Source organism: Aethina tumida, chromosome 2 (assembly GCF_024364675.1).
Source record: "Aethina tumida isolate Nest 87 chromosome 2, icAetTumi1.1, whole genome shotgun sequence".
NCBI classification, from domain to species: domain Eukaryota; kingdom Metazoa; phylum Arthropoda; class Insecta; order Coleoptera; family Nitidulidae; genus Aethina; species Aethina tumida.
Window position 1 is genome coordinate 17,409,061 of NC_065436.1, and position 12,927 is coordinate 17,421,987.

Sequence of the window (12,927 nt, forward strand, 5' to 3'; positions counted from 1 at the left end):
TATACACAGAGGAATAGAAAATGAAATACATCGGTCACATTTCATTAATTTTAATAGGACGAAAATCTACTTTAAGTCAATAATGTGCCCTCTTATTTTATGACTAAACTTTGCACACTCGTGCTGAAAAAAATGAGTGAACCAATTTCTTTATAACGACAAATATGACACACAAAAATAGTAAAAAAATTAAATCACTTTTTGATTTTAAAAATTAAAAGCCGAATTTAAATTGAAATTACTAAAATTCTTTTTTTACATAGGTGTGAGAAAAAGTTTTCTATAATACAATATAATTGATTATAATTAGCGACATCTGTCGACTCCCATTCGCACTTTATTTATTGATTCGCTGGAAAAGCATTTTACAGGCGCACTGTAATTTTAGAAAAAGAAATTGACAGTACCAAATTCAGCATTTGCATCATCTGAAATAGATGTCCGGTAAATTAGATTTGGCAATGTAAAGGAAAATTAATAAATTTGAATGAAAAAAGAATTGATTAGAAAAAAACAAATTACAAAAAATACTTGTGTAGTCCTTAATTAAATTATATAAAGAAAGTTGTGTTATTTAGTAATATAAAGGCTCACTTGAATTCTCATAATATTGTTATTAAAGCCTTAATTAATTTAGTAGTTCTACAATATTAGTAAAAATTGTATCTTTTTGTTTTTCGTGTATTCTTTCTTTACAATTGGGGTTTAATTGTTTATAAACATCTTAATATATAACAATTCTGTTTTTTTTTAATTAAAAGGAGTTAAATACATTACATTTACATTTAATGGTCTAATTGTAAATTTGTATTTAATATTATTAAAGAGAGGAATAAAAACATAATGAACAATTTAAAAGCAGCCTTCAAAACCAAAGCTGTCGGAAAATTTAATAAACATGACATTTGAAAATATAAGCTCTTTATAATTGTAATTAAGCTCAAAGTATTATAGTATAAAACATAATTAACTATAAATATTATTTATAATATTATTACTTAAATATAAATAAGGGTTAATCAACATTATTTATTAACCCTCGACAAGGTAGCTAAACTAAAATGACAAGTGCAATTTTTATCTTTTCATATTCATAATGATGTTTCGTTATTAATTTAATTAAACAGATAATTATTCATCAGTATCATATGTTTATGTAAAATTGTCTATTTTCTATTATGTGGCACATATGGCTAGCGTTTTATTTCTAAGCCTATATAATTTGAGTGATTTTCTCAAAAATTAGTGTAGGCGCCTGTATCACGAAAACTAATTGAATTAAATTTTGTTATTTTATTAATAATGTCGAGAACGCACGTGGTACAACCGATAAAACATGTGGTGTATGAGTTATGTGCCACTTTGTATTTGTACAGAACCCGCAACAAAGAATTTTATTAACGGTCAGTGAAAACGACATAACCATCGCCTATAGTTAGATGTGGCAGTTTTAAATTAAAACAATAAATCAAATATTCAAAACGAAAAAATACATTCAGACTTCAAACTTTTTAGCAATTACAATACATATATCAATGCATATCAAATGTGAATTTGTTAATTAAATTTGAATATCTGTATTGACTACTTCAATTAATTAGGAGAAATTCAATGATGTTGATTTTCATTTATGTTTTATAAACGTGCTCGCTTCCTTGTAGGATGCCGGCAATTTTATAAAATCGCACAAAGGAAAAGAAAATATGGCTAAAAGACAAAGAAGAAGAAAAGTCTCATATCTCACCATCACACACCACTATTTTAGAGAATCCCATATAACCAGTTACAAATGACGCAGCCCTGAACAAAAATCCTATCACCCCAATGTGTGACTTTGCTAAGACAATTCAATTTGAAATACAGATTTAAATGATTCACATTTACATATCTATTTGTTACGATGCTGATCTAGCCCTTGTTTTTATTAATTAATTTTCGAAATTAAAGGTATGTATTGACAAAATAGACCAGTAAAAAGTGAGTTAAATACGATAAAATTCTAAAAAGTACATTGTAGCTATAAAAGTTTTAGATAACAAGATAAATTAAAATGTGGCAGACATTCCCTAATACTTTTTCATATCATAAAAGTAATAAATATTCCTACTGGATGTTTAGGGTAGCCTCAAGCATTATATATTTAGATTGTATGTAAAATAAAACACAGTTTTCTCCTATATATGTATATTTACAGGACACATTCTTTTTTAATATTATTTAATAAAAGTCCTACTTTTAACACATATATTACAAAAAATGAATTATAACTTTCTCCTTATTTATATTATAATGAACACATAAGAATTAGTACATAGATTTAACTAAAAGCGTATTTTACTAAAATCAAGTCGTCTAGTAATTAAAATTTTTAAAATACGTTTAATATTAAACCTATTATACTCCATACAAGATCCTCATCTTCATATTCATGTTCAAGGTTTAAATATGTGTACGACAAATAAAATAAAACACACAGAACAGTCTTACTTATTTATTAAGTTTATAATATACATAAATAGAAAAAATACAAGTAGTCATAGAATTAAATTAAAGCAAAATCTGCTGCAATATTCGTACGATTATTAAAATTTCTAAAAAAATATATTATAAATATTATGATTAGATTAATTATAATGGAAAAACTAAATAATATAAATTCTTTACATACGTACTTTATATATGGTTTGATTTAGCATCCTAAAACATGTAGAATTACGTTTTCTAAGAACAATCTATTACAATAATACATAAAGGGTCTTCAAATTTGATACAACTTTACATAGGCACCTTATATAAAAATGTATGGTTTTATTTTACTGTATAATCCAATGTCAATCAGTAAGGGGCTCCAAGTACTGGTTTACATTGTATATTTAGTATAAATAACAAATGTACCCTTTTATTTTATGTATTTTTTAAATGCGAATTAAATTTAAAAGGCAATTTGTACAACAATTTAAATCTAGGGGGTCCACTTGTTAAATTACTTGTCCCTAAGTTAAATATGTATATAACTACAGCTAAAAATTAATGTACATATTATAATTTTTACATTTTCAAAATGAAAAATTAGATAATTGGTACTTACAATTTTCTCGTTGTTTAAAAATGAAATAAATGTGATATTTTATGACAATTATCTTACTTTAAATGTAATAATTATTAAAACAAAAAATAACACACTTTATGTTGCTATAGTAGCGTAATTTTAGTTTCAATAGCAGTTTCTTCGGTCACTTTTGGAGTTTGAGTGAAACACTGAAGAATTGCGGAAATTTTGAATATTTCATTAAATGTTTTCCGAAACTGTCTGGACATTGAACAGTAAAGAATGAAATTTATGGAAGAATTAATTAAAGCGATTATATCTAAGACGTCACCTGTAAAAAACGAATTAATAAATAATTAATTAGTTTTAGGTATGTTAAGTTGTTAAGTGTGTATTATTAATTATGAGCAACATGATTAAAGTTTTTAATTAGTTTAAGTGGAAAATTAGTTAATACCAAAGCTTAGATACATATTATGAACTTTCAAATGTGTCTTTTGTGATATAAAGGCTCACTTGAATTTCCATAATATTGTTGATATTAAAGCCTTATTTAGAAATGTGTACCTATATTATATTCAATTCCGTAATAAACTCATTATGACAGTTGAGACAGAACGACATAATGTTTTGATAAACAATGAAAACGTCTAATTAGGAAAGTTTGTATATCGCTTTGTTTTATTTATAATACTTAACAACATAATTAAATAAAATTAAATATTAGTAAAAATGTCATTCTTAAATACTACTTTGAAGCAGGAAATTCGCATGTTTCACAATTATTTAAATACATGACATTTAGTAAATATGCTGTAACCAGTTTAGAGGAACAATTTCTTAAAATAAAAACTTTTGACACAGAACCAACCATGTTCCTCAATTAATCCAAAATGTGAGATCTCCATTAGATATTATCTACAAGCAGACCCACCGTACAATACTTAATTAATAAATATTTTAGGGTTATATCTGAATACCCAGAATTACAGCAAATTTTTACGGACACATCAAAGACAAGCGAAGGAATTGCTGCCGCTTTCATATCTGACCACCCCAACAGTTTCCGCCTACACCAAGTCAATGGCGTATTCACCGGGGAATCCTTCGCAATTTTGAAGGCACTTAGAGCAATAAACTGTAGAAATTACAAGGCCATAATGTTGTCTGATTCCCTAAGTGTCATTTGAAGTTTAACATATATGTATAATATTCGAGTAGGTCATACTGAAACCACACACGAACATCTAATGAAGAAGGAACAATAGAAAATTTGCCTTGGCTGTGATGTATTAATAACCGTTGAGTTCATCGTAATCGATTACCCACAGTATACGAACGAACACATCAAAAACCAGATTTCAAATGCAGAAGGAAATCTTTTAGGGAGATACAGTCATGTGAAAAATAATATACAAGAAATAAGTTGAAATAATGCTATTGGGTTACAATTTGTCTAAATTTATTTGAAATTACACATTATATTGGCAACTGGGATATTTAGGCACAAAAAACTGTTGTCTGGAGGTAGCACGAGGACGAAAGGCCAAAATAATGCTGAATATTGAACGGATCATTACGAGATTTGTAAACAAAAATCCTTTTCCTTCGTCAAAAAATATTAAAAATGAATTTACTTTGACCGTTCACACTTCGACTATTAGATAATTGCAATTCCCTTTCCTATGGAATTGAAACGTCAGAAAACAGTTACAATTTGCTAAAGAGCGTGCATACCGACCAGTGGAGAAATGGTGCAATATTCTTTGGTCAGATGAGACCACATGTAATTTGTTTCACTCTGATTGCGGAACTCAACATGTCCGTAGGCCGCAAAACACTGCGTTTATGCCTCAATTTACGATTAAAACAGTCGAAATACGGAGGAGGATCTATTATGGTACGAGGATGCTTCTCTTATCAAGATGTCAGTCCAATATAATGAAATAATGACAGCAGTGTCTTACTGTAATGTGTTAAGTAGGACTATGTTGTCATATTCTGAAGACTATGGGGGGTGTTTTAACAAGACAACAATCCGAAACATACATCGATGGTGGCAAAGAAATGGTTTTCTGAATACAAAGTTCAGCTTTTAAACTGGCATGTCCAATCACCTAATCTAAATCCTATCGAGAAAGTGTAGCACGTTGTGAAGATATCTCTGAGGGGTAAAAGTGTCACTAATAAAGGAGCCTTCTGGTTCCTAGTGGAGGAAACGTGCCAAAAGTTCATAGATTCGATGCCTCGTCGTTATTTGACTGTTATTAAAAATAGAGACTTATCTACTAAGTACTAAATAGTTTAAAGATATCCATTCAAAAATATACACTTTTGGCAATTCTGAAATTGTCCCAATTTTATTTCACATGAAAATTTAAAGAACTTATAAATAAATTATTTTTTTTTTTTGCAATATTGTTTTAATTTTTGTACACAAGAAACATAAGAGTACTTATAAATAAATACTCCTTTCAAAACTTATTGAAAACATTGGTTTAATTTACATTTTTTCCTTATACAGGTGTCATTATTTTTTATTATTTTTTATTGGTTTTTTATTATTTTTTATAATTTTATTAATTTTTATAAAATTCGATACAAAAGATAAAAAAACAGTAGTACTTGCGCGGGTATTTGACGAAATTTGTTCGAATAATTGTCTAGACGCAAATTAACTCCAGATGAAAGGGGCAGAGCAATTGGATTGTTAAAATCTTGGGTCAATTGGATCGAAATAACAGGTAAATTCAGTGTTGCACAAAGAGTTATTTCTCATTCATCATCTCTACCTCAGATGGTCTTTATGAGGTATCAAACAGGAGGACATAATATAATATAATTTATGTATGTATAAATTTAATCAAAAATAAAAATTATTGATTTATGTTAAATCAGAATAGTTTTCAATTATTAAAGACAAATTACAAATAATCAAAATGATCTAAACGATCATTTAAATAAAAAGTATGTAATTTAATACATTTATTTGCATCGTACAATTCTTAAGTAACATCAACTGCATTTTTTAAATTTAATTAAACCCTAAAAATAAAGGAATTAAGCGAATTAAGAAAAATGTATTGAGAATAATATTAGAGTCTTAAGAAATTTACATATTTTAATTTCGTTAATTTTAAAGCCAATAAAAAGTTTTATAATTTACTTTTATCGTTCTACAAATTCAAATATTTAAACATAATATAACTTTCCAAGTTGACATTTGGATTTGTTTATCTGTACCCCACAGCGCAATGATCAGTGTCAGCGATGACACAACCACATTTAATAAAATCAACCAATTTTATAGATAAAACTAAATAAACCAGCAAATATGAAATATAAAAAATCAAATACTTTTCCCCTATCAACAAAAGCAGATGAGTTTCAATCAACCCGTGATAAATAATGGAAAAATTTGTCACGAATATTTGACTGTTATTTACGGATCATTAACCAGTCCACAAGATTAATGATTGGGATGACACATCTATTATTACCTTTATAATTAATATATGTTTTTAACGCCTTTTACGTATGTGAAAAATAATGTGACGTAATGTCTGGTCCACTGGACTTTCGCATGTCCATTTCTTTTATTTTAATAAATAAACGGGGAGGGAAATCAAGATATACAGCTAACTCCATCAGGAGTCAATATGTTGGGATTAGCTACGCTTCTGCGAATCCAATAAGTGAGTTCGTTAATCTTAAAATACATATTCAACTCAAGTCTCAGTGGACATATTTCCTTATTTATCCAGTGTCAGCCATACCACAGTACATCAATTTCATAGTAATAAATAGATGAATTTTCCTAAAAGCTTTAAATTTAAAACAGCCGTGACGATAAATTTAGTCTAGACTAATAAACTGTAATTTACGAACTTTTCAGAGTTTTATTTTTATACTCCCCGAAGAACACTAATTAAAAGGCAATTAAAATAATTGTATTGCGTTACAATTTAATAATTGGCTAGCAGGGCCTTCACACTTTTCAAATTTATCATTGACCTGTAACAATGATTGTGTGTCACTGACATCAGGTTGCATTTGAGCAATTTGAGTGTCTACTGGACTGCATTTGATTTATGTTATCTTGAATATATTGCCTATCGATTTTCGCAAACATATTGTAAAAAGAAAAATAAATCTGCCCTTTACTTGAAAATTGACAAAATTACGTTCATCTAAAATTAAACTCAAAAGTAATTTTATTATCTTAGTTACGTTAAATCATTTCCAGCAAATGGTTTGCTGATCGAATGTAGTCTTTTTTCGAGTGATGAATTATTAAGTTATTCTATTAAATATAGACTAATATTTAGAATGTGAATTTTCCATTAATTTCAACGGCGAAATTTTTTCTAAAGTTCTTTTATTATGAAAATTTTAGTGTCAACTAACCTTTCGTGACACAGATGACAAATAACTTACTGGATGTATAGAAAATTGGTTAAAAAGATTATAAATCAAAACGTCTACATCATTCATAAAAACCAGACAAATTAAAAGATTATGCATTGTTGCTCAGAAAGCTAAATTATGTTTACGCAAAATAAATTTATAGGGTAATGTAAAAAAGCATCGTGATATTTTACTCCGGACAAATAGATTGATTCTTTAGAAAATTTATGTTATGTACAGAGTAATTTTTCATTGAGATTTTTCCATAATACTCATGCAACCGTATTTCACAGTTCGTAAAGTGTATTTATCCGCCCAACCAGCGAAAAGTACAATAGATCCTGCGTTTTGCAGAAATTTACATGTAATACACTGCATTTTAATTGGGGTGGTCAAAAGCAGATCGTCCTAACCCCAAAATATTAGTATTAGGGTTAGGTTAATCTGCTCTTGACAGCCCCAATTAAGGATTAAAACTTGTTTTGTTTTCTAATTTATCCCCATTTGAAATGTAAATTAATTAAAATTTGAAAATATTCCTATTGGAATTCTTCAATATGTAAAATAAATTACACAGTGAGAAACAAAATATTTATCTTTCAGGTTTATCTGCATTATGTTAAGTAAATATTATATTTATGTGATCTAAAAGTAGAAAATAAAATAAAGTTACAAAGGAAGTATATGTAATTTTTTTTCACGAAGGGAAAGATGAAATTCTGAGACACGACAAAAATAAAAATAGAATTTTCTACTAAAATTTGTTTTAAATTATCATTATTCTTCAGATAAATTCTATTGTTATATAAAATAGAAGGAAATATTATACTTTTTTTATGAAACTATCGATATACAATTTTTTGAAACATTTTTTTATATTATATTTTATTTTCTATAGACTTGTAATAAAACATTTTACGTTGACAAAAACTTCAGAATAGCATCGCCATTTGCTGCATTTCCTAGATATATAAAAGTAAATTAAAGTACCGAGTATATTTAAAGTTAAAGTTGAGCAAAACAACTTTATTAAAATAAGTTTTCCTTTTTATTTTCCATCTCAAATTTAAAAATATTTTAGATGAGATTCTACTACTTGTTTAAGCTTTTATTATAATGGAATCATAGATTTATTTTTTACATTTTATTGTAAATGGAAGAAAATATTAAATTAACATTTTTTGCTGACATTCTTTTATTATTTCTAATAAAAGAAATTAGGTATTGCTACGTTTTTAGCACTTATTGTTGAAATATATTTCCCTATTGATTAAAAAAAACCATTCTAGACAGATGGTTTGATGAACTTTTACAATATGACTTGACATTTTTCTAAATCACTAACATTCGATATGTTGAAAGCTTTATATTCACGTGACACCGTGGCAAATGTAGTATATTAAAGTTGAAATCGCAACTTTTATTCAGACTATATTAGTTTTTTTTTTTATAAAAAGGATTTTCTAAGATTTCTGTTCTCAGACGAAGAGGTCATCAACACAAAAAAATATCAATAGTTATTTAAGAAGAGTGAATGAGAATTATTATACGAAAAACTTCAAACAAAATTTATATATATCGTAGAGTTTTTTATGCGTTTAGTTTTTACAATCTCACTTTTTATAATAAACACGAGAATAAAAAGTAATAAAACAATATTTGATATAAAATTTAAGTTTCTTTACACAATAATAACTAACTAAACTTAAGTCTGTTGAAAACTTTGAAAGTTTATTATTTTGTAGACAATATTAGTTTGAAAATTATAATTTGATTAATTAATAAACTAATAGTACTTACCTAAAGGAGCGTAGCAATTTTCATAGAAATCGTCCCCATAAATATTTATGAGCTGGCCCAATATTGCTTGTGGGAACTCAGTTATTAAAAATAGCAAGAGCACCATTAACAGCATAATTGTTGTTCGGTCAGCCTGGCTCTCCTTATATAAATGGATCGAGTTTTGACGGTGCTTGCCCTGCAAATCATCCATGGGATTGCAACTACTCAACAACTTCCGTTTTCTCCGTTTCGTGTCGAGTAACTTGGATATAATGAAATATGATAAAATTGACAACAATATGCAGGGTAAAAATTTTAAACAAAGACTGTATATCCAAATGCTGAGGCGATGAGGATCATTAGGAAATAACATATATATTGTTACATTGTGAAAGCTGTAGTTTGGTCCGTATTGTTGCAGTTGATTATTTTCTACCATAAACCCGTCCATGTCAACCCTTTGCTTTATGTCACGAATAAATAACGTCGAATACAAAGGGAAACATATGAGTGGACACAACAAATACGTTAACATAACAATTAATTTAGTTTTCCTATGATTAGAAAAAATATTATTGGCGTGAATTTTTGAGATATAAATATACCTCCATATCGCCAATATTATTGTTAAGCAACATGATATGAAGTGGCAAACTATTGTGAATAGTGCGTGGAACTTATAAAATACGGCCCAGGCGTGGCTGAAGTGCAAATCTGGCTTTATCCTATTCATATTTTTGTAGTATCGGTGGACTGTGAATGGAATATACTGCAACATCACCAGTAAATCGGATAAAGCTAGTCCTGTTAGTATGCAGTTCGTCGACGACTGCATCTGTTTACTACGTAGTACACATATGTTTATAACGTTCGCAATAGACCCAAACACACATATTATTAAATTTATGTAGAAGTAGGCGCTGGTATTCCTAAGAAATTTAAAATCACAGTATTTATCACTCATTATAACTATTTTAATTTGTCTCTTATTCTATCGCTGGGTAAACCTTCTTTATCCATTGGATATATACAGACACATTGGATATGGAAGATCTGCAACATAAATATAAATTAATTAATTAATCAATAACAATATATTACAATAATTTCAATTCAGTGTTACTAAGAGCAGTTTGTGAAACTTTAATATTTTTTAATTTGAGTTTCTACAGTAAAGATTGACTAATAATAATATTTATGAAAACTATAAGCCACAGGATGTTTGAGTAGCCGTGTACCACCTTGAAAGGATGGAAGAGTAGGTTAGGAGCTCTTAGAATTCTTGTTAAAAAATACCTGTTTCAAAATTGGTAATAAATTCTTCTCCCAAAATGCCCTACCAACGACAAATTCATCCCTTTTGCCTCTTGTGAACATATTGGTAAAATGGTGTCAAGAAGAAACCATCAACCAGTGTACCATGAAAGACAGTATGATAATGTCAGAACCTCAGTTTACTGACACACATGAACAATATGTCAATTTTGTACAATTCTCCTGAATACGTGACTGAAGAATCAATATTCATAAAAAAGATCTAAGGGATTACTCTTATATCTTATAAAAAACAACACTTTGGAAATACCATACAAGAAAATCAAGAACACCTCTTACTAAAAACCCTTAAATTAAAAATCAAAACGAAAAGAAAAATGAAATCTAGGGACAAATATTTTCAAAGATACTAACCAAAATAAATGTGAAACTTAAGATCCCACGAATACCTATATCAAGTCGTTGATCAACGAAACAAAATTACTGTTACATATGATAACGTAATAAAAAGGGTGAGTAATAGAAGGAACACTGGTACAAAACAAAGTTCTTGGAGGTCATATACGTAGAATAAAATTCATCTGCGTTGGATTGAAAATATGAAAACCACTAATCTGGTAAGATTAGATATCTAGCTTTGGATCTAAAGATAAACCTCCAACTGGTCCCTAATTATTGGCTACAGTACTAACAATATTACTATTAAATAATTGTCATTGACGACAAATATATTAAATAAATATGAATTTTTTTGAATTTGAAAAACTTAAATTACTATTGCCCATTGAATTTTTTCTCACAATCCAAATGGTCAACTTTAACACACAGTCAGAGGCAACAAAAGTTAGTTGTGAGTTCTTAATTATTTTAGTTGTGGTATCTCAGAATTAAATATAATAATAATAATAATTTGATAATTTGATAATAAGGACTATTGTGAATCATGATCACCAACCATTAATGACTTATATAACAGCATAAGAGTAATTACAATTAACATCGTAAAACATTCTGAAAAATAAGTATAACCTGAAACGATCAAAGCATAATACGTAAATATTTTTTGATGTGAAGTTGAATATAACATGTTAAATATACAATAAATATTACTATCATCAATTTCAACGGAGCGGCATTGACAACCATTTTTGATCGCTCCGTACTGTTTAGAGATGGAGTAGCTGATAAGTCTCCAAATACACAGATCACGTTAGTGTTCCTGAACTGTAAATATCTCAGACGAAGGCAACTCCATCCTGGACATACGCTACGACTAAGTACTTCACTAATCTCAACTGAACGGTGGTGTTGAAGGGTTGATCCATGGAGAAACTGTCCAACACTTCAAAATAACTAAATGGAGGACTGGAGATCAGTAGGTAAACTTATTCCTTCGTAGGAACTTTGGGTTAGAAGCACACGCAGGTACGAATCCCACAAGATAAACTAGAAATGCCTCACAATTTCTAGCCCTTCGACACTTCATGTATTGATCTTTGTTTACAGATAAATTTATCGCAAGATCATTGGTGACATGGCTTACGAAACGAAGGCAAGGGGGAAATGGGCCGATCGACACATATCAATCAGGCAAGATTCCAGAGACAGTGAAAATCTCCAACAACACTAAAACTCCATGTAGAATTTTGAGTCCCTTTCAAGGTGGTGCGCATACAATAAAGGGATATAAAGCTCACAAATTATATTAAACTAATTTTCAAAATTGATAATTTGTTGTTTTGTGACGATGTCTTAACATTTCACAATATTTTCAAACAATGTTTATTGTTTGATAAGCTCATACGTATTAAAAATAAAATTATTATTCAAACTGAAACGTAACAAAACGTATAGTCCTGCAATTATAATTATGCACTAAGACAATCTTCATCCAAAAGTTGTAGATGGTTACAGTGTTAAACTTAAATTAATATTTCCTGAGGCTACGTTAATTAATTTCAGCATGTGAGAACAATTTGTTCGAAAATATATCATCTGCACTCTCTTCTAATAGTTGAGATGTCAAGAACAGCCAAATACTTGTATAACTTACAACTTGTAATCTGTAAATTGTGTGCAACTTTTAATATTAAAAATTTAATTTTTAAATTAACTTAATTTGTTAAGAAAATAGATTTAATAAAGGCATGAAAAACTGATGACATACAAATTAAAATAAAATTAAACCAATTATCAGCAAACGAACTGAAAAAACTTGCATTCAGAAAAATATATTGTCCAATTAAGTGTTGACAAAGAAGGATTCCAAATATTTTATTTGTGAAATAAATTACGTCGTAGACAAAATTAAACAGAAGAAAATATATATTAAATTTTCAATGCGAGCTCTGTATGCTTAATTAATTATCCTAACGTAATTTTAATTTTATTTAAAACATCAATGACAAAAGACA

General features: G+C 28.4%; 1 protein-coding gene across 2 annotated transcripts in view; it reads right to left on the minus strand.

Moving 5' to 3' along the window:
• Positions 1 to 2,477: 2,477 nt before the first annotated feature.
• LOC109595884 (G-protein coupled receptor dmsr-1) overlaps positions 2,478 to 12,927 on the minus strand; it is a 61,407-nt gene continuing 50,957 nt past the window's right edge. For both annotated transcript variants that reach the window (XM_049963538.1, XM_020011323.2), the window contains exons 2-3: positions 9,257 to 10,291; positions 2,478 to 3,380 (exon numbers count right to left, since the gene is read on the minus strand). In XM_049963538.1, coding sequence (XP_049819495.1) covers positions 3,193 to 3,380; positions 9,257 to 10,202 — 1,134 coding nt within the window. In that variant the 5' untranslated portion in view covers positions 10,203 to 10,291 and the 3' untranslated portion in view covers positions 2,478 to 3,192. The remainder of the gene's footprint in view (positions 3,381 to 9,256; positions 10,292 to 12,927) is intronic.